Source organism: Diabrotica undecimpunctata, chromosome 3 (assembly GCF_040954645.1).
Source record: "Diabrotica undecimpunctata isolate CICGRU chromosome 3, icDiaUnde3, whole genome shotgun sequence".
Classification (NCBI taxonomy): Eukaryota; Metazoa; Arthropoda; class Insecta; order Coleoptera; family Chrysomelidae; genus Diabrotica; species Diabrotica undecimpunctata.
Genome location: NC_092805.1, coordinates 2,726,420 through 2,747,781, shown reverse-complemented (window position 1 = coordinate 2,747,781; position 21,362 = coordinate 2,726,420). Strand labels below are relative to the sequence as shown.

Genomic DNA, 21,362 nt, shown 5'->3' with positions numbered 1-21,362 from the left:
TATAAATGTTCATTCTCTTTGCTTCGAGGTCTCCATTCAGGATTTCATCAATGTAGGCTACCAAAACAAAAACTTAAGCCTTAAACATAGTTGTATATTGACTTGTAAGCTGTAAGATTTATTATCATTACTATAAACTTGACCTAATAATACGAAGAAATATAAACTTAATGTTATACTTTAACCACACGTCTATTTATTGCTGATATTAAAAAACGACGATCTTTTTATATCTTTTTATTTGGTTAGAATACAACAATTCAGAAAAATAAAATATGGAGGTAATTCTCGGGCTCCTCACGAGTGTATTAAAATGAAAGTAGTTGTTATCCTTCGTTTATTTGGCGTTCATTTTTGAAAGAAACGTGTAATAAGAAAATATTAGTTTATATGTCTGAAAAGAAAATAATATTAAAACTTACAGACCTATGAAAATCAATTACATAGGGTATTATTTTATTGCAGATGTCGTTTTTCTAAAATGGAGGCATCTTACCGATAATGCTGTTGCAAATGTAAAATTAAACATCCTCGCCGCCGATATGTACACCGGCCTTTTGCTTATAGAAGAAATCATTAGCAATACTGGTTTCTTTAAATCCATGCCACTATCATACCATGAGCAACTGTATGCACATGTCTCTGTATTCGCCGCCTAAGGAAAAAAGCATAAATTGACAAAAAAAAAGCAAAATTTCATGCAGTTTTTAATTTAAATCTGCTTAAAATAAGCAAAAAGAGAAAAAATGATAACTGTAGATAAGAAGAGAAGAGCCTAGAGTTAATTTATTTACCTACATAACAAATACAAATACTGTTTTTGAGTCGATGTTTGACCAGCAAGCGGATGTGTTTTAGGCACTCTTTTATCGTGTTAGTTAAATAGAAGAAAATTGAAGAAAAGAATATTGAAGAAAATTTAAAAGTAATGAAGTATAAAACTAACTGAAAGTGATTTGTATACTGAATATTGGAATCGTAAGTAGATAAAATATACTTTTTTCATCTATTTGGATTTAGATATTTAAGTAAATCACTGCAATTAGTTACAAGTATTATCCAATTTCCATGAACTGGTATCACAGCGAAAGCTGTGAAACAGCACCGGATTTAGTCGCATTTTAAATCCATTTAAAAGATGTCATCTTCCAGTCAGCTACTACAAAATGCATCATACTCAAAAGCAGTTAGTCAACCACGTAGTATATTAATACCAAACAGAGATCAAGCTATTCTATTTAACATTCTAGAGAATTGTACAATCAATGACTATCTTGAAGGATTGAGTCAGCATATAAAAAGAAAAAATATAATTTTCGCATCCCGTATATCAAACGGTAGAATATGCATATATCTATCGTCTAAAAACCTAGTAGATAAATTCATAGCAGAAACAAAGAAGATAATAGTAAATGGAAATATACTAGAAGCGAGAAGATTAATAACTCCATCAGTCCGCTTAGTTCTGTACAATGCATGTCCTTCTAATTTAATAATGAACAAATTAATAAAACTAGGTATAAATCCTCTCTCAGACATATCATACCTACGGATAGGAGCAACCAAGCCTGCCTTCAGTCATATTCTAAGCTTCCAAAGACAAATTTTTGTTTCACCTTTTACAGACAACTTTGTACTACCTGAATCTTTCATCATCAAATATGTTTTAAATGCAAATTAACTGGATACCAGACAGCTAACTGTCCAAATTTTTCACCTTCTAACCATCCTTACAATGATAGTGCAATGCAAACAGAAATGAGACAAAATTAATCAATATATCGTACTCAACAAGATAATCTACAAAATACTCCCACAATCTCAAATACCACTCCCTCCACACTTACTACGCCTTCTCAAACCAAATCAAAAACAGTAGCAATCCCAAATTTATCAATAAACTAAAACCAACAATGCTCACTAAAAAATACATCTATACATTTGAAAACTTTTTCAGTTAACACTACAATCGAAACACCTACATCGTTTGAGTCGTCCTCTAATACCCAAAAACATAAATCAACCTCACCCAAAACAAGTCAACACTTACCTCCAAATAATACACATATGAATTCTCACGAACCCCAGATAACTCCGAACAAAGCAACCGGAAAAGAAAACACTAGAAGATGCAATCACGCCACCCGCCGAAGAAAACTTTGCAAAACCTAAGCTTCAATTAAAGAAAGAAACCAAAACTGATGACAAAAACTTAAGAGATAGATCGATAGTAGATCTATTCGAAAATATGCAAGGATCAAAAGACATAATTAGCGTAACAAGATTGTACTCAGAAGACTCTCATGCACTTATAAAGTTTCTAACGGAATAACATCCGTACTGTTAGTTTATTGATATTTGATTTTTATTTCTAGGGTTTATTATTTACCTCAGTTGCTAATAATTGTGCTGGCAATATATAAAACAGTAGAAATTCATTGGTATACAAGAACAGTAGTGCGATACGGGTTAAAGCATCATCAGGTGCGCTAAAAAAAAGAAAAAAACCTAATTAAACATTAAGATTTTAGCAAATAAGTAATATCTAATTAATTACAAAATTAAATGGTAAATGGTGGTGGGGATTAAAGTTGAAAATCAAAGGAAAAGTAAAGAAAGATATGAGCAAGAACAAGAAAGGTATTTTTTTTTATGGCCTTGGCATAGCCAATTGACCAGACTATTTTGTAATTTGTATTCACAGAACAACAATCAGAGTTCGAGTTAGTACTAAATGTAGTTTTAATTTTTCTTTTTATTTTTATTTTTTTTTATTTTTATTTTTATTTATTTATTTTTTTTTTATTTTTTTTTTTATTTCGTTATATTACTTTTTGATATTGTATGTAATATGTATATATATTTTTTATTTTGTTTTGGTCATCTTTTGTAATAATTTTGTTTTACATTTTTTTTTGTTTTATATATATATATATATATATATATATATATATATATATATATATATATATATATATATATATTCTTTTTTTTTCGTATTAAAAGGTTTATTACATGATTGGTATGTTCGCAAATTGCTTACAAGTTTTATCTTAATTCTATGGTTAGTAAATTATATTGTTTAAAGTTTATATTTACAATTCCTTATTAACTGATAAATACAATTATAGATTTCTACGTTTCCAGAGAAAATTAATTCATTTATGTGAAATGGGAAACAGACATTTAGTTTTCGTAAGTTTTCATATAAACACGTAATATTTCCTTGTTGGTTTACACATTCTAATAGGATATGTGTTAAATCTCCATATTTACCACAAGTACAGTTTGGAGTGTCTACTAAATTCATTTTGCACATTCTTGAAGGTGTTAGAGCATGATTTGACCTTAGCCTATTAGTAGTTTTAATAAAACTTCTGTTGGACTCTGAATGAAACCACCTTTTTTTAAGAAGTGTGGGTTGCCAATATTTAAAGGATGACTGACTTTCTGATTCCGTATAATTGGCTTGCCATTTTAATTTGAGCTGATGTTTATTATATACATCTATATCTGACACCGGTAAAATATTGTTATCTATGGTTTCTCTGCTTGATAATGCTTCTTTTGCCAGAGCATCTGCTATTATATTACCCATTATCCCAGAATGGCCTTTGATCCATGCGATAACAACTTCTCCTCCGAGCTTTGAAACCTCGTAGTACAATTTTAAAATCTCTGTATCAAGATGAGTCAATTGCTTGGATTTATTTGTTACACATCATCTTTCTACTGCACTTTTACTGTCTGTAAATATTACACTGTTCTTCATTTCCTTTGTCAAAGCGTGAGAAAGAGCAATCTTTAAACCCAGCATTTCGGATGTGTAGATGGTGGCTTCATCAGGTAACTTATATTTATGCTGTAGTCCAGAATTCTGTTGGTATACTGCGCAAGCAGTGTTATTTCCTTTTTTTTGAACCATCAGTAAATATATAATAATAATTAGGCCATTTCTTCTGAATTTCTGCGTTAAACATGGAGCCTTGGACATCATTGAGAAATTCTGTCTTGATTTTTATTGAGAACAGTACATGAGGCTTTTCAGTATAAACTGGTGGAAGATGACCCTTATAAAGTACCTCTTTGAATTTAGACAGATTTCTATAGCTTACCGCCACGAGTGGAGATTTTTTCTTAAACCAATACCTTTTAGTCAAATCTAAAACAGCCAGATTGTGTATATCTTTAAGAAATACTTGGTCTCTGCTAATGGTACGAGGTATATATTTGTCGGTAAGATACTGCCTCCGTAAATTCAACGGCGGTTCAACAGCTTCAATTTCCATTACATTAATTGGTGTAGATTTCAGATACCCAAGGCACAAGCGTAGGCACTTATTTTTCTGTACCTCAATTTTTGTTAAATGGGTGTTCGATGCGTTTCCATACAAGTGACAGCTATAATCGAAAACTGGACGTATCATAGATCGATAAAACATTAAACTAATGTTGGGATCTGCACCCCAGTTTGTTTTACAGAAAGCTCTTAGGATATTCATAGCTTTTTCGGTTTTTTTAATGATATGTTGAATATGGTCTTTCCACAAAAGTTTTCTGTCTAAATAAGTTCCCAGGTATTTGATACAGTTTTTAATTGGAAATTTGAATTGGCCACAACTTATATACCCTTCTGGAATAACAAGAAAGGTAGTTCTAGTATAATTTGGAAGAATATGACTAGATACCTAAAACTGTACTGTAGGGATTCAGCAATTGATAATATGTATAAAAAACGTAAAAAAAAGTTAAAAATATCAAGACCTGGTAGTGGTCTAACAAACTTCAAGAACAAGTAAATTAAACGGAAAATCACAAGCGGCTCGACAATCCGTTGTGGGTCTTGACCTGCTCAGAAAAAAGTCACCACTCCTGTCGATTCCTGACAACTTCCCTCCATCTTCTGACCCTTAGAATCTGTATGTCTTCTCCACATCATCAATCCATCTCCCTCCTTCGTGGTCGTCCTCTGCTTCTTAAGCCTTCTGGTTTTAAAAATGTTAATATCTTCGTGTATTCGTGGTCTGACATCCTAGGAATGTGTCCAACCTTTCCAAGTCTCTGCACTTTAACGAATTTCAAAATATCTGGATCGGTGTATAACTGATATAGTTCAAAGTTGTATCTTCGCCGCCATAGTCCAGTTTTATTTACGGCCCCAAAAATCTTTCTAAAATTTTTCCTCTCAAAAATACCAAGAAGTCTTTCATCATTTTGAGATAAGGTCCACGTTTTATCCCCATATATCAAAACCGACCTTATTAAGGCCTTGTATATATTTATTAAGCTCTACTGCACGTTTTTTATTTTTATTTTTTAAATGTTTTTTATGGAGACCGTAAACAGTTTGCTATTACTATGCGTCTTTTTATTTCGTAGCTTGTCTTGTTTGTTGCGTTTAATAGCGAAGATATGTGAATTCTTTGACTTGCTCAAAGGTATGATTGTTAATTTGAATTGTCTGTTGGATATTTCGGGGGTTTTAAGAAACCAACATATATTTGATTTTTTCCTCGTTTACAAGTCCTAATTCACTTTCCGCGCCCGCAAGTCTTATAAAACACTACACCATGTCTCTCATACTTCTGGCTACTATATTGTCAGGCAATTCGAGAATTTGCGTCGATCTATTAAAAATAGTTCCATTCATTCCAATATTTAATTGTCTAATTACCTTGTCCAAGGCAATATTAAAGAGGAAACATACCAGCGCGTCTCTCTGTCTTAGACCATTATTTATATCAAAGAACTTAGAGTTTTCTTCTTAAATTCTAACGCATCAGCTTACGTTTTGCATTGTTGATTGGGTCAACTTAACTAACTTAGGTGGGATCCCAAAGTCTATTATTACATTATATAATGCAGTTCTTTTCACACTGTCATAGGCTGCTTTGAAGTGATGGTGTGTATCTATGTTATATTTTACTGACTTTTCTAGAATCTGCCTATGTTCTTGAATTTGATGTGTAGTTGACTTTCCAGCAGTAAATCCGCATTGATATTGACCAATAATATCCTTTGTAAAATGTTTAAGTCTTTTAAACAATACATTGTCGAAGATTTTATACGCAGATGCTAACAGAGTAATGCCTCTATAGTTCTCACACTCCAGTTGATCACCCTTTTTATGCAACGGACATATTATTCCCTTTAGCCACTCTTCTGGTACCAGTTCATTCTGCCATATAAATACTATTAGTTTATGGATTACTGCAAAAAGTTGATCTCCACCTTTTTTATACATTTCCGGACAGATTTCATCGATTCCTGGGGCTTTATTGTCTTTGAGTTTTAGGATGGCATTTGACACTTCTTCTCTTGTTGGGTCTTCACTGTGTAGTTGATGTTGTAGATTTTGTTGATTTCCTATGTTGTAATCTCCTTAAATATCGTTTATATTTAGATGTTCGCTAAAATGTTGTGCCCATCTCTTAAGACTGAGTTTTTGTCATGTAGTATTTCACCGTTAGTGTCTTTACAAATTTTTAATAGTGGTTTAAATTCTCGACGGATTTGTACTATTTCCTCGTGTCATTTTTATCGAATAAACTTTGTATCTCATAGAGAGTGTTTTGTTCCTATTTTCTCATGGATTTTTGATATGCTACGTTCTTTTTATTTGTGACCATTTCGCACTCATGATCAAACCAATGATTTCTTTTTTCTGACTTGGTTTTGCCCAATATTTCAACCGATTTCTGTAACAGAATGTCTCGTATATTTGCCCATAGTTGTTAATGTCTTCTTCTTCTTCTTCTAAGTTTTCTGTCCTCCCCTAAGTTCTTGATGTCTGTCTGTATACATTTGCAACGTCGGAATCTTTTAGTTTATTAATGTCGATTTTTTCTCTCCTTTTTCCGATCTCCTTTTTTAAATTGAATATTCTCTCTTTAAATCGTGTTTTAACTAAATATTGACCACTATCTATGTTTGCTCCTCTAAAAGACCTAACATCTAATAAATTGGAGCAGTGTCTTGCATCGATGATTATGTAATTTATTTGGTTAATCGTTTCATTATTGGGAGATTTTCAAGTGTCCTTAAATATATATTTATAGGAAAATTGATTTGATTGTTTATGATTCTAAGATCATAGGTCAGACCAAAATAGGTCTGATAAATATACTATTAAAGTAAAAGTAAAGTTACATTGTTATCGGGATTGATAAACAGTGGTTTTTCATATATATTTTTTTAATAACGGATTGATTACGACTGTCGCCGCTTCTCCACCCCCAATTTCCATCTTTTTCTGTCTCTTGCCGCCATTGCTTCATCAATATCGTTGCGCCAAATTCTCCGTGGTGGTCCTCTCTTTCTTCTTTCAGGAGGGATCCATTCCAGTACTCTTCTAGGCCATCTGTACTCTGGCATTCTTTTAACATGTCCGAACCAGATTAATTGTTTTCTTTCTATGTCATCATTGACATTTCGCTCCATTTTCATTTCGTTTCTTATTTGTTCATTTCTAACTCTCTCCAGTTTCGATCTACCGCAGCTTCGTCTCAGATAATCTCTTTTCTGTCGTCATAAGTTTTTTTTCTTTAAGCTTTGGTGACGTCCCATACTTCCGAACCGTAAAGTGTAATACTTTGGACTATACTACCGTAAATGTGTTTTTTAGGTTTCTCGTCGAATTGTTTTTTGCCAGAGAAGAGAGTTTAAGGCACGGGTCGCTGCTCTGCCCTTGTTTATTCTTTCCCTGATTTCATTTCATCTGCGCTATTTCCTTTCTTGTTGAAAAAGACCCCCAAATATTTGCAGGAATGCACGCCTTTGATTTTGTCGTCTTTCAAGACTAGGTTACATATTTCATCTGTTCCCACTGAGAGATATTCACATTTTGTCATATTCATGTTTAGACCTAATACCTCATATTCTTCTTGCAGTTTTCTTACCATATAGCTAAGATCGTAGCTGTCTTCAGCAATTACTACCTGGTCATCCGCAAAGAAAAGTGTATATAGCGTGTTCTCTTCCACCGTTATTCCCATGTTCCTACATTTTTTTTTCATATAAAAACTAATTTTAGACTGTATGGTATATACGTAGGATAATATTAAATCTTTACACAAGTAAAGCAGTTGAAGTACTTGGTGGAGAAAGATGGGCAGATCTTAACAAAACAAGAACACTTGCACTTTTGGTTCGCTTAAATGGTAATTATTGAAGTAGAATAACTGCCAGATAAATGGAGAAGCAGTATCTTAAAATCTGTGTACAAAAACAAAACAGTAAAAATAGTTATACATACCATATTAAAATAACAAATAAAGATACGCAGTATGTAACCACTACCAGAGTTATCATTTCTAGATTCACATAAGCCATAAGTTTATTGATTCGTTCAACGTACCTAAAAATAACAGTTCATTACAGTAGAATATTTATTGAGTGCAAAATTAAAATAAAATTGCAAACGGTTTTTTGTCCATTAGAAATCTTTGTTCCATCTTCTATCGAAAGTTGGAAATCATCATGGGTATGTGGACCCTATTGACTGACGCTCTAAACAGTTTTGTACTACTGCATTCAAACCATTTTCTCAAGTTATTCAGCCACGATATTCTTCGTCTTACCACATCTCGCTTTCCTCGAACTTTGCCTTGCATAATAAGTAGGAATAATAAGTATTTCTGCCCTCTCATTAGATGTCCTAAGTACTCAAATTTTCTTCTTTTGATGGTAAATAATATTTCCAAAATTCAAAGGCGGCCAACTTATTCAGAGGCACTTGTTTTATGCTTTCAAGTCATAAAGAAGAGTAGTTCATACGTAACACTGAAGCATCCTTTATGACTGTGGCAGTCTATTATATTAGATTAAAGAGTTTAACCATTACATCAAAAACATCTTCATCAATAAGATTTAATAATTCGATGGGCACATCATCTGGTCCAGTAGCTTTGCCCTCTTTTGTGTTTTTCATGACATAGATCACTTCTTCCCGTAATATTGGTGGCCCGATATCCTCTGTGGTTTCTAATGATAGTTCTTCTCCTTCATCATTAAATAGCTTTTGGATGTAATAGGTCCAGTGACATAATCTTTTCTTCATATCCGTAATAATATCTCCTTTATCATTTTTAATTATATTCGTTCTTGAGCTTCTTCTCTTTATTGATTTCTTTAATTTTTTTTGTAAAGCAATCATATATCATTCTCACACCTCTTTTTTGCCTCTCGAATTTTCTTTCTGATGTTTTTCTGAATATTTATGTATTTATTTAGGTCTTTTGCTTTATGTTTTCTTTGTTCTTCTATAAGTTCAAAAATTTCTATTATCATGCAAGTTTTTCTTTCTCTCCAAGTGGCTTGAGGGTTTCTTTTCCAAGTGACACGCGCATGTTGAATTTTTCCCAATTTTTGGTCAATATTTAAAGTTTCTGCTTTATTTTCTTTGACTTTCCTTAAGTTCTCGTTTATTTTAAATTTCGTTTCCGTATGTACTGTCTTATTTGAGCCGCCTTGTATCCATGATTTTCTTGGAGCTAGGATGCTCTAAATTCTTTAATTTCACTCTCATCGACAAAACAACCGGATTGTAATCGGAGAATATGTCCGCTCCTGGATAAGTTTTGGATGGCATTATAGAATTTCTATATCTTCTGTTGACGATAATACAATCTATTTGATTTCTGACTATTTTGTTATTATTATCAGCTCAGAGATGATCTCCATGTGTATAATCTAACACCAAAAAGTATACAAATAAAGTAAAATTATTGCATTTAGCATTTAATTATCATAAAATAAAAAAACATAACTTTATTTTTGAACTCAAGGCAACTCTAAAAAACAAAAAAAAAATAATAGAGACCACAGAAAAAAAAAAACCAATAATGTGATAAAAAAAAACAGCTATTCAGCAAATAAAACTGATCAACATAATATAAAAAACTAGAAATCTTCAGTTTTAACTTCGCCACTGTCACTGTCAAGTTCTTTTTCTTGTTGTTGTTCATCTTGACTCGTATTTTTATCTGCCAAATACATCATATTTGCTATATCTTGCGGTTTATTTTAATATTTTGGGATTGGAAATGTGTTGCACAGTTTAGTACTTGGCCAAACTAAAACTACTTTAGGTTTTTTGACTGCTGTAACACTAAACTGTATTATGTTTTTTCTTTCATATTTGAAAAGACGATACTTAGAGACGGTAAATCTTTCTTTTTGTTGGTTAGTTATAACTAGACTTCGGCAAATATGCATATTGCATATTTTGCATATTGTGCATATTTTATGCAAATATTTCATATTTTGGCATATTTGTATAAAAGTTTGCATAAAGTGCATAAAAGTTCAGATTTTTATACTGTATTTGAAAATTTTTAAACATACCAATTTATTTCAATTCTTGTATAAAATTTTGTAGTCATTTTAATCAAGAAATGATCTAAGTACGTAATCTCTACAGGTACAAAACATTTACAATTTCAAAGAAGATCAATTTAAGTAGCCCTCAACATTCTTAGAAAGTCTCGGTCACTGAGGCATTCAGTTATTGGATAATCGCTAAGGGTTCGCTCATTTGCATTTTATGATCTAATCCCCAAATCTATCTACAATTTATTGTATCTTAACAGCAGGTAAACGGCTAATAGTTTTGTTCCTAATTTAGGGATTTTCCAAAATCTCCCAGTTTATTGAATTAGGTACCTAAACATTTCTAATTTGATGCTTAGATTTGTAAATCATTTTTGTCCAATCACAATCTTCCAAAAAGGAAGATTGTGATTTTATAATGCCTAAAACAACCAGTGCTTCAACTTGGATTAAACCTTATAAAGAGCTGTCTATGGATATGGGAAAAATCTACTGTTCAGTCTGTGGCAAAATTGTAAGTATCTAATATTTTCTATTAAATATCTAATATTTCATACATACAGGGTGTTTCCAAATGACACTTACAACGTTTGACTGTAGATACTTCTCGAAAAATGGAACAAAACGATATAGTTAATGAGGGGTCAAACTTATTTACTTTTCGAGATAAAGGGTGTTAAAATTAAAAAAAATTAAATTCTTTTAGTTAATAACAACAATAACTTTAAAACCAATAAACGTATTTACTTGAAATTTAGTACTCGTAGGTTGTTTTTAAATGAAAAATAGCTTCCTTTAGTGAGAAAAAATTGTCCATGGTACAATACAATGGTGTGTATTTAGAAAAATTTTTCACCTTTACTTTTTTTTATGAAGTCAGCTATTCTAAAACACAATTATTTTTATTGTAATATTGAATTAACAAAAAAAAACTTTTGTTGAATTTTAAAATAAGTTATATGATGTACTAATGGTTAGTAACAAAAACTAATTTGTGGATTAATACTGCATTTAAAACACTTAGCGAGTGTTTTTTTTTCCAAACCAGTTATTTGATTAACCAAAAACACCTTGTATATTTTTATATTTTAAAGGTTGGGTTAAAATAAAGGTTTTTATTTTTATTTATAGATAGCATGTGAGAAGAAATTTCAGGTAGACCAACATGTGAGAACTGCTTCACACATTGCAAAAAAAAGGAAAAATAGGAGAAAAACATCAAACTTCAATTGCTAAATGTTTCCAATCTACTTCAAAAAAATTAGATGAGCAAGAAACTTTTAATGAAGACTTGTGTCGCGCATTAGTGTCTGCAAACATACCGCTTTCAAAATTAGCAAATGTAAATTTTAGTTCGTTTCTAAAAAAATATTGCAAACTTAATGTTCCAAGTGATCGGTCTCTAAGAAGAAATAATGTGAACGGGCTATACTCGTCGGTGTTAATTAATATTAAGGAAGAAATTGCAGATAATTATTTTTACATATCTGTAGACGAAACCACTGATTCCTCAGGAAAGTATATTGCTCATTTATTGATTGGTGTTCTTAAAGAAGATACCCTACCAAAATCTCATCTTATTTCATGCCAGCAACTTGAGAAAACAAATGCTTTAACAATTTCGCGTTTTATACAAGAAACATTAGCAACTTTTTTTCTTTCGAGAACTATTCCTTCTAATAAATTGCTGCTTATTTTATCGGATGCTGCTCCTTATATGGTGAAAGCAGGACAAAATTTAAAAATATTTTTCCCAGATTTAATACATGTTACTTGTGTAGCGCATGGATTAAACAGAGTTGCAGAGGAAATACGAAAAAAGTTTCCTCTTGTAAATACCATGATATCCAGTGTCAAAAAAGTATTTCTTAAATATCCTATAAGAATTCAACTTTATAAAGAAATGCTACCTAACATTCCTCTTCCACCACAACCTATTTTAACGCGATGGGGAACATGGTTAGAAGCAGCTAATTTTTATGCAGATCATTTTGTTAAAATAAAGAACATAATTGATACGTTAACAGATGAAAGTTCCCAATCTCTTTTGAATTCTAAACAAACTTTTCAGAGTAACTTGCTTCAACAAGAACTTTAATTTATAAAATCAAATTTTAGTTTTGTTCAAAAAACAATTACTCAGTTAGAATCACCAAAACTGTCATTGTTCGAAAGTACAGCATTAATAAAAGAATTTGCGTCATGTTGTCGGAACGTTAGAGGTAATATTGGAAAAGATATTTTAAAAAAATTTGAAGCTACTATGGAAAAAAATAAAGGTTACCATATTCTTTCTGAAGTAGTCAGTGTTCTATTATTAATTTAGAACCAAATGTTTTGGTTAGTTTGAAAAATGCTCCCGTTACATCAGTTGATGTTGAACGAAGTTTTTCCATATATAAATATATGTACTCAGACAGAAGCCACAAGTTTTTGTTAGAAAATTTTGAACACCACTTGGTCATTTATTGTTACCATAATTCTAAATAAGTTTATTCATACTTAAAAATGATGTAGTTACTTAAAATAAATGTAAATCTTAATGAATAGTAGGAAATATTTAGTTATGTACACTTTTTTTTTAAATAAAATTGTTACTATTTTACGATTTTTTTATTTATTTGTATGCATATTTTGTAAAATATTTGCATATTTTCGGGTAAACACGTGCATATTTATGCGCATATTTTCTACATTTTTATTTGCATATTTGCCGAAGTCTAATGATCATATTCTGAGTAACGTCTATTACGCAAAACTGTTTTGATGTTTTTCTGACTAATTTTCTTCATTCAGAAGGTAAGTATACTATTTCTTTTTTTCGTTTTTTTTTTTAACCAGACCAAAGCAACGATCGTACGGTAGAAAACTGTGACCGGGGTCTGACAACTGATGTATAATTTGCTGAAGAATACTATTAAAAGCATTTATGAATGTTTAAAAGAACTACACTATGGTGTGATTTTTGTTTTGGACAAAACAGTTGTCCAAAAAATAAATGGAGGGTTGTAACAGTTTCCGGGATAAAGTTTATTAAATATTAATGAAAATAACTGACCACTTCGTTACAACCTTATTGGCAGTGAGTCTATCGTACATATAAAAGTAGACTCTCTTTTCTTGGCAAAATCTACACAAAAGTTGTATTGCTATATCTGCTGCCTTTTGCAAAACACGTCGCCTGAAGGAATATGTGGCAGTCGAAGGTTTTGTTGGTAATCAAAGCATAAGACATCAACTGATTTGTCTCCGCAAGCAAGATTTGTATATTCCCGTAATTTTATATAAAATATTTCGGCTTTCTGTAAGTGTAGATGCGTTTCAGTTTTTAAGCGGGTTTTAGTTTCTGCATTGCCTGCTGCGGCAATTGTGTTGTTCAGGCAGTTACATTTCTGGCAAGTATCTGACCTGGGATGCCCAAACCTAAGATAATGATTGAGTGGCTTAATGTCCTTTAAGTTTTTCTTGTCGTCTAAATGAAACATACTTTTTTGGCTCATATTTTTTATGTTCCTCTCTTTGCGTTATTATTGCTACGCTGGTATTGTTCGGTCGATTGGAATGCTCTCCACGTTTATGGGAAGGTGACATAATACTACCCAGCGTCAGATTTTTGTCAATTTGAGACACTTAATTTTTTTATACTCCAGATAAAGAACAGTATGCTTGTTTGCATACTATGATTTCCTGGCTTCCTACACGTAACTAAAAAAAAGACCAAAAAAAAAATTTTAGAGCCAATTATTATATTTTGTAACAAAAATATTACCTTACACTTACAGGTGCTGTTTTTTTCTCTCCTTTCTCCTAGTCGGCCATTTCCTTTGCAGTTTTGACACATTGAATTAATCCTTCTAAATAAATGTCTTGTTTAGTTTTATCTCCCGTACTATACAATTGGTCAAGTACGTTCTTTGTGTGTGTGTGTCGTCTATTTTCGTAAAATATGTTTTTCTACAATGGCAATTTGGTCCAGTAGTTTTCTTTTAAATTAGTTTATTTGCCCAATTAATATATTCTTCCCCTATATCCTGTTTACTTTTCATTACGTTACGTTTCCATTTGCTTTCCATCCGTTTTTTCCTTTTTTTAACGGTTTGAATCTATAAAGTTTCTATATTATTACGCACAGTCGTTTTTTCCTGTTGCCAATAGAACTATTGGTGGCAAGAAACAGTCATTTCCTGGAGTTGACCGATTCTTGCACCTAAGTACTCATATTAATGATACAGTCAACTTCTTAGACCATGTATTTACCTTGGAGACAATGTATTTACCTTTGTTAGAGATAGCTGATTTATGCACTAAAAGATGTGCAAACATTGTTCTATACGATGTATATAAAAACTGAATTTAAGAAAACAATTGATTTGACTGGTTTTTAAATAGAACTCTTTAATTGCACTTTGAACTTAATACCCATTATACTTAAAACTAGATCACTTACCCTCTCAAGAAATTATGATAGTCTACAATCTTCTGAATTTCGTACTTAAACAACCTTCTTTCCTCCTTTGTATCTGCTTTGGCCTCTAGTACCTTCACCAGCTTTCTATTAAACATTCTCCACTGAATAACAACCATTAACATTAAAGTACCGAAGAAAACGTCAAACATCTGAGCTCCAACAGTGACTGTTAAAAACGAATAATCTTGTAATATGTGAAGCATCCAGTAAGGAGGAGATTCTGGCACAAATGTAGAAAATGGCAGCACCCTGTCCTTGACAGTCAATATAACGTTCGATACGGCAGAGACAACTCCGAGCCCTGGGTACCAAAGTGCTAAGAATTTTAGTACCTTATACCAGAGCAAGCCAGTTTTTCTTTCGGTGTCGTAGGGACAATCCTCCACGCTCCAGAACAAATTAGTGTCTAGTATTAATGATTTTGCAATCTTGTAATTTAAAAAGACAGCTGATGACTTGACAAAAAGCTGTAAATACAGAATAAGTTATGGATTATTTTAAATAAAAAAAAATACAGTGTATGTGGGACATAAAAAGTTTTTACATTTCGGGGAAAAAATTGTGGGCGATAAAAATAAGAAACCAAAAACTCGGTTATTTGAATTTTTCGCATAAATTTTGAGTTATGTGAAAAAAGTGTAAATACAAAAGTTTTAGACCTTTTTGTTAACTACAACTTTGCCATTTAACTTTTTTCCATTTGAGTTGTAGTTTTTTTTATTTTAGTGTTCTTAATTGCTCTTCTTCTATAGACAAATTTATTTTACTTGGACTCTGATATTACAGTCTTTCTGCATTTTCTTCGAAGTTACGTCGGTTTTCTGTTAGTAGATCCCTATGATATTTTTCTCATTGTAGGGTCTGTCAGCTTTTTCTCCCTATTATTGTTTCTGAATGATTTAAGTACTTTCCCGGATTCAGAGCTTTTTGTGCATCCAAAATACTCTTCGATGTTTCGGCATTCGTTTTCCCATTTCTCGTCCTTTTTTCTTATTCTTCTTTAAACTTTTTTATATTTTTTTCTTCATATTTCTCTAAAACTTCTTCGTTCTTTGAGCTTCGATATTTTTATAGAGTATTTTTTCTATTTTTATATTAAATCGATTTTATACTGGTTCGTTTTTTGTTCCTCTTTGCCTAATGCTTCTAGAGCTGCCGCTTTAATATATATTACCACATGTTCATATGTTTCTGCAATGGTTCCGAATCTGAATTCTCCTAATTTCTGTTTTTTACTGCTTTCATATAAAAGTTTAACGAAATTCTCTTGCAGCAGGTTTATTTCAATTTTTTTCCATTTTCTTTATTTGTATAGTCTTAGTTATATATTTGTATATATCAGTACCTTTTGTCTTTGCCAGTTCAAAGGTACTTCTACTTCGACGATTAATAGCTCGTGATATGTGCCACATTCTGCACCTCTTTTAACTATAACATACAAGCAGTATAGTGTTAGTTTTTGTAATGATATAATCGGTAATTTATTTTAGATTAATTTTCTTCTGGGCCCAAGTGTACTTATGGATATCCTTCGCGATGGAACTCATTAGTTATGCGAACTCATTATTATATATATTTAGGGATTCTACAGTATTCACTGCCTTCCCTCGTTCAACCGTTTCCATCTCTCTTGTTGTTCCATTCTTCATGGTTTAGGCCTCTCTTACTAATGGTGTCGTCTACTTTGTTCCTCCAGGATTTTCGGTGTCGTCTTCTTTTCCTCCTTCCTATGGAAGATTATTTAACTTGTATAATTCAATTATCACTTTCTATTATCATTGATGGTGTCTTCCCCAAATGGTCCTAGAATGTTTTATTTATTTATTTATAGAGTTTTATAATAATATAGAGAACTATTACTAATAACGTACAGCTGGTTACTAAAAAAACTGATACGACTCTTAAAGGTTATTTTGTAGAAAATTGAGCATTGTATTTTAAATAATAAATACTTACTTAGTCACTGCCAAATCCTAAAATTTGTAAGATAACTTATTCTGCAACCTAAATAAATGGCTTCACATGCTAGCAAAGAACTAAAAGCAACAATTGTAACTCAATTAGAAGATGGTTGGCTACTATCTGCCGTAGCGAACCATTTTAACGTAAGTAGAACAACAGTTTTTAATATTAATAAAAGATGGAGAGAACAAGAAGCTCTAGAAAGAAAGCAAGGTTTTTGAAAACCAAAAATATCTACCGCTCATGAAGATCGTACGCTTTTGGAGAGATTAGAAGAGAATCCTTTTGAAGATGCGAAAACTACAAGAATTATGTCACAGTTTCCGGGAAGAAAGACCACAACTTGGCGCAAAATTAAAGCATCGCGTCTTAGGTACCGAACTGCAGCAAAATTTTATAATCCTTTATATTCTGGTAGATATCGAGCAGCTGGTCATTTTAGCGCCAATGTATGGCGATGGATTTCATCTAGAGGAATGGGAATGGTATAGCGCATTGATGATAGAAAACATTATGTTTCCCAATGTAGAACAGTTATATCCAGAAAATAATTTTATCCTCCAAGATAATTATCCTGTTCACGCTGCAAATATAATAAACCAGTGGCTCCAGAATAACAACATCGAAACCTTATCATGGCCCAGCTACAGTCCAGATTTAAACCCAATCGATCGAGAATGTATGGGGGGCTATTATAAAACGGTTATATCGACATAATTTTGTACCTCAAACTGCTGAAGAGCTGTGGTACTGAATACAACAGGTTTGGGATCCTTTCACACAGATGGACCGAAGACTACAAACTGTTATCAATGCTGATGGAGATATTAGAAAATATTAATTTTATTTTTACGTACCCAAATTTAGTATAGTTTTGGTCTTCCAGACACTCGCTTTCTTTCGAGAGTTTTTTGTTCCCTCCATTTTTTATTAATAGAAAAACTGTGATTTTGCTTATGTTAAAATGTTTATCAGCCTCTGATAGTGCCCAGTTATTCTTTAATTTGGTTACAAATTTTGCTTTAATATATTGTTGAGTTAAGTCTTTTGTTTTATTCCTTAATAATAATAAAAATAATAACAACAACCCTATTTTATGTAAAAACTATCAATTATATACACTTTATAAAATGCAGGAATTCAAAATAATATCATCATCTATCGTCATCCCTATTTATAAACAAAATCAACCAAAATCTCTGTCACATTTATATATACCTATTTCTCTAACTTCTGTAATGTGAAAAGTTCTCGAGAAATCATACCCAACAGATTAATGAGGTTGTGTAGACAATAATAAATTACTTGCCCCGGAACAAAGCGGATTTCGTAAAAATCGTTTAACACTGGATAATCTTATTAGTTTAGAATCTGAGATTCATGAAGCAATGGCATGTGGACAAAAATGTATCACAGTATTTTTTGACAAAACTAGAGCATACGATACAGTTTGGCGACATGGTATTATTCAAACACTTAGCCGATGGGGAATAAAAGGTAATATAGCACAATTTATAAAAAATTTCCTAATTTATCGAACTTTTAATGTACGAGTTAACGGTACTTTATCTAATACAAAAATTCAAAAAAATGGAATTCCCCAAGGATCTAATTTAAGCGTCTCCCTATTTCTTATTGCAATAAATAATTATATCTCCACTTGTGACTTACCAGTAAAAGCTAGACTCTTTGCAGATGACTTAATCATTTTTGTTAAGGGAATAAATTATAAAACCCTTCAGGCCCATCTGCAGAAAGTGCTATGGAATCTCGAATTATGGACAAATTCCACAGGTCTTCAATTATCAACAACAAAATCAAAGGCTATGTTATTTTAAAAAAAAAAGAAGTTATATCACTCCAGAATTAAAACTATGTAATAAAGAAATAAAATATGTTGAGAAAATTTAATATCTAGGTATGACATTTGACAACAGGTTATCCTGGAACCACCACATTCATGATCTAAAAAGTAGGTGTCAATCTGCACTTAACATAATAAAAACTGTTGCACATAACACGTGGGGAGCAGATAGTAAAACACTGACCCTTATGTACAAGTCATTAATCAGGTCCAAACTCGATTAAGCTTGTAATATTTATGATTCAGCAAAACCATATATCATAAAACAACTCGATCGAATACAAAATAAATAGTGCTTTGCGAACCATACTAGGTGCCTTTTATACTAGCCCTACTGAAAGTTTACACTGTGAAGCTGGAGAGAAGTCCCCCTGAAATTCCGAAGAAAACAACTTTCACTAACATATGCGGCATCAATACAGGCAAATCCTATGAATCCTGTTAACCACTATTTATATTCAGACCGTTTTAGGAATATCTTTAAAACACATGCTAGGCTTGACCTTCCTTTTTATGAAAGGGTAAGTAGATACCTCAATGAACTTGAATTCAAATTTCCAGATACCTATTGTATATCCGATATTAACACTGTTCCCCTTGGACTGTTCCCATCCCATCTATCAATACCAAACTCTCCATATATAAAAAAGCAGATAACCATCCCAAAGCATTATATCAATATGTCCTCCAAGAACTTAAGACATCTTCTTCTTCAAGTGCCTTCTCCGCTACGGAGTTTGGCAATCATCATTGCTATTCGTATCTTTGAAGCTGTTGCTCTAAATAATTGGTTAGATGTGCACTGGAACCAGTCTCTTAAATTGCGCAGCCAAGATATACGTCGTCTCTCCACGCTTCGTTTGCCCTGAATCTTTCCTTGGATAATTAACTTAAGACATACAGTAACCATATCTTATATATACCGATGCCTCTAAAACTATAGATGGAGTGAGAGCAGCATTTATGTCTAATAAAATAAAAATATTAATGAAACTCCTTAAATTAACATCCATTTACACAGCCGAGTTAACCGCTATTCTCAATGCAATAAATTTTGTGGTAGAAATTAGTATCAAAACCCAAACCCAAACCCAAAGTCATTATTACGGATTCCCTAAGTTCTCTAATTGCCCTAAATAACTTATATCCTAGCCATCCAAGTCTCATCATCATCATATAACGGGGGTCCTACGGCGATTGCCGCTTCCCGTATTTCAGCCTCCATCTTTTCCTATCTCTCCAATCTCCCTCTTCTAAGCCTCTAGATTGCATTGTTTTTGTGATTTCTCTTCTCCAGGAATTTGGTGGTCTTCCCCTTTTCCTTCTTTCTGGCGGAACATACATTAAGGCTTTCTTTGGCCACCGCTCCTCCTCCATTCTCATCACGTGACCATACCATTGTAATTGCCTTCCTTGTATTCTATCTGAAAGAGTATCTCTAATTCCTGTACGGTTTCGTATTTCCTCATTCCTGATTCTTTCCATTCTCGATACTCGACATGACCTTCTAAGATAATTCATTTCCACAACGTCTACTTTATCTCGTTCATTCTTTGTCATCGTCCAACATTCGGCACCATATGTGGTAATTGGTTCTACAATTGTATACGTTGTCTACTCTGTATACGCGAAGTTTGGTATGCATCTTTATTTTATTAGACCACAGTAATGAATTCAGTATTCGGATGCATTTTTTCCCTTGGGTTATTCGGTTTTGTACATCTATCTTAACTCTGCCATCTGCTGCTATGATGCTTCCTAGATATTTATACTGGTTGCAGCCTTTTATGACTGCGTTTTCAAGCCTCAGATCTGTGGTATTTCCTCCAATTTTTAAATATTCATTCACAGTAAGCCCCCATTTGGCACATTCCTCAAATAATTTTCGATTCATATAATTTATATCTTCCTCATCGGTTGCAACCACCACCTGATCATCTGCAAACAACAATGTATACAGAGTTTCTTGTCCCACTTCGATGCCCATAAATCTACATTTATTTCTCCAATTCCTCAATGCTTCTTGGACGTATATTTTAAAGAGTGTCGGTGACAAACAGCATCCTTGCTTTAGGCCTTTAGTGACTTTAAATTCATTTGAGGTTCTGGTTCCAATTTTTACACAACTAACTGCATTTTCGTACAATTTATATATCGCTCGGATATACGTCGAATCCAATCTGGACCTTTTGAGGACCTCAAACATTTTCTTTAACGGGACACTATCATATGCTTTCTCAAGGTCTATAAATACCCAATGGGTCTCTCTACTTCTTTCGACACGCTTTTCAATTATTTGTCGTAGGATAAATATATTATCAAGGCAGGATCTTCCGGTACGAAAGCCGCTTTGTTCTTCAATATCTTGTATCTGTCTTTCAACCCTCTTCTTTAATATTCTGCCGTACAACCGGCCCACAGAGCTCGTCACACTAATACCTCTAGAATTGGAACAGTCTCTTTTATTCCCTCTCTTATATATGGAGCTTATATAAGATTTATTCCAATCTTTAGGAATTTCCTGGTCTCCACACATACATTTATTGAAAAGGTCTACTATTAATTCTAAAAGTGCAGTCGGCCCATATTTAACCAGCTCTATGGGAATGTCTCCAGGCCCTGCGGCTTTTCCGTTTTTAATCTCTTTTAAGGTATTCGTCAATTCAGATAATGCTATTATAGGGATTTCCTGTCTTTCGTCTCTGTTGTCTATTAATTCCCTTATCTTTTCCCATCTGT

The 21,362-nt window shown here is 32.5% G+C and overlaps 1 protein-coding gene across 1 annotated transcript; it reads right to left on the bottom strand.

Annotated features, from left to right (window-relative positions):
• Positions 1-2,371: 2,371 nt before the first annotated feature.
• Positions 2,372-18,467, bottom strand: LOC140435430 (uncharacterized). The gene is made up of 5 exons (XM_072524165.1): positions 18,431-18,467; positions 16,143-16,225; positions 14,777-15,264; positions 8,255-8,356; positions 2,372-2,489 (listed from the first exon to the last, which is right to left on the bottom strand). Exons 1-5 carry the CDS (start codon positions 18,465-18,467, stop codon positions 2,372-2,374), a joined length of 828 nt encoding a protein of 275 aa, XP_072380266.1.
• Between the last annotated feature and the right edge of the window lie 2,895 nt (positions 18,468-21,362).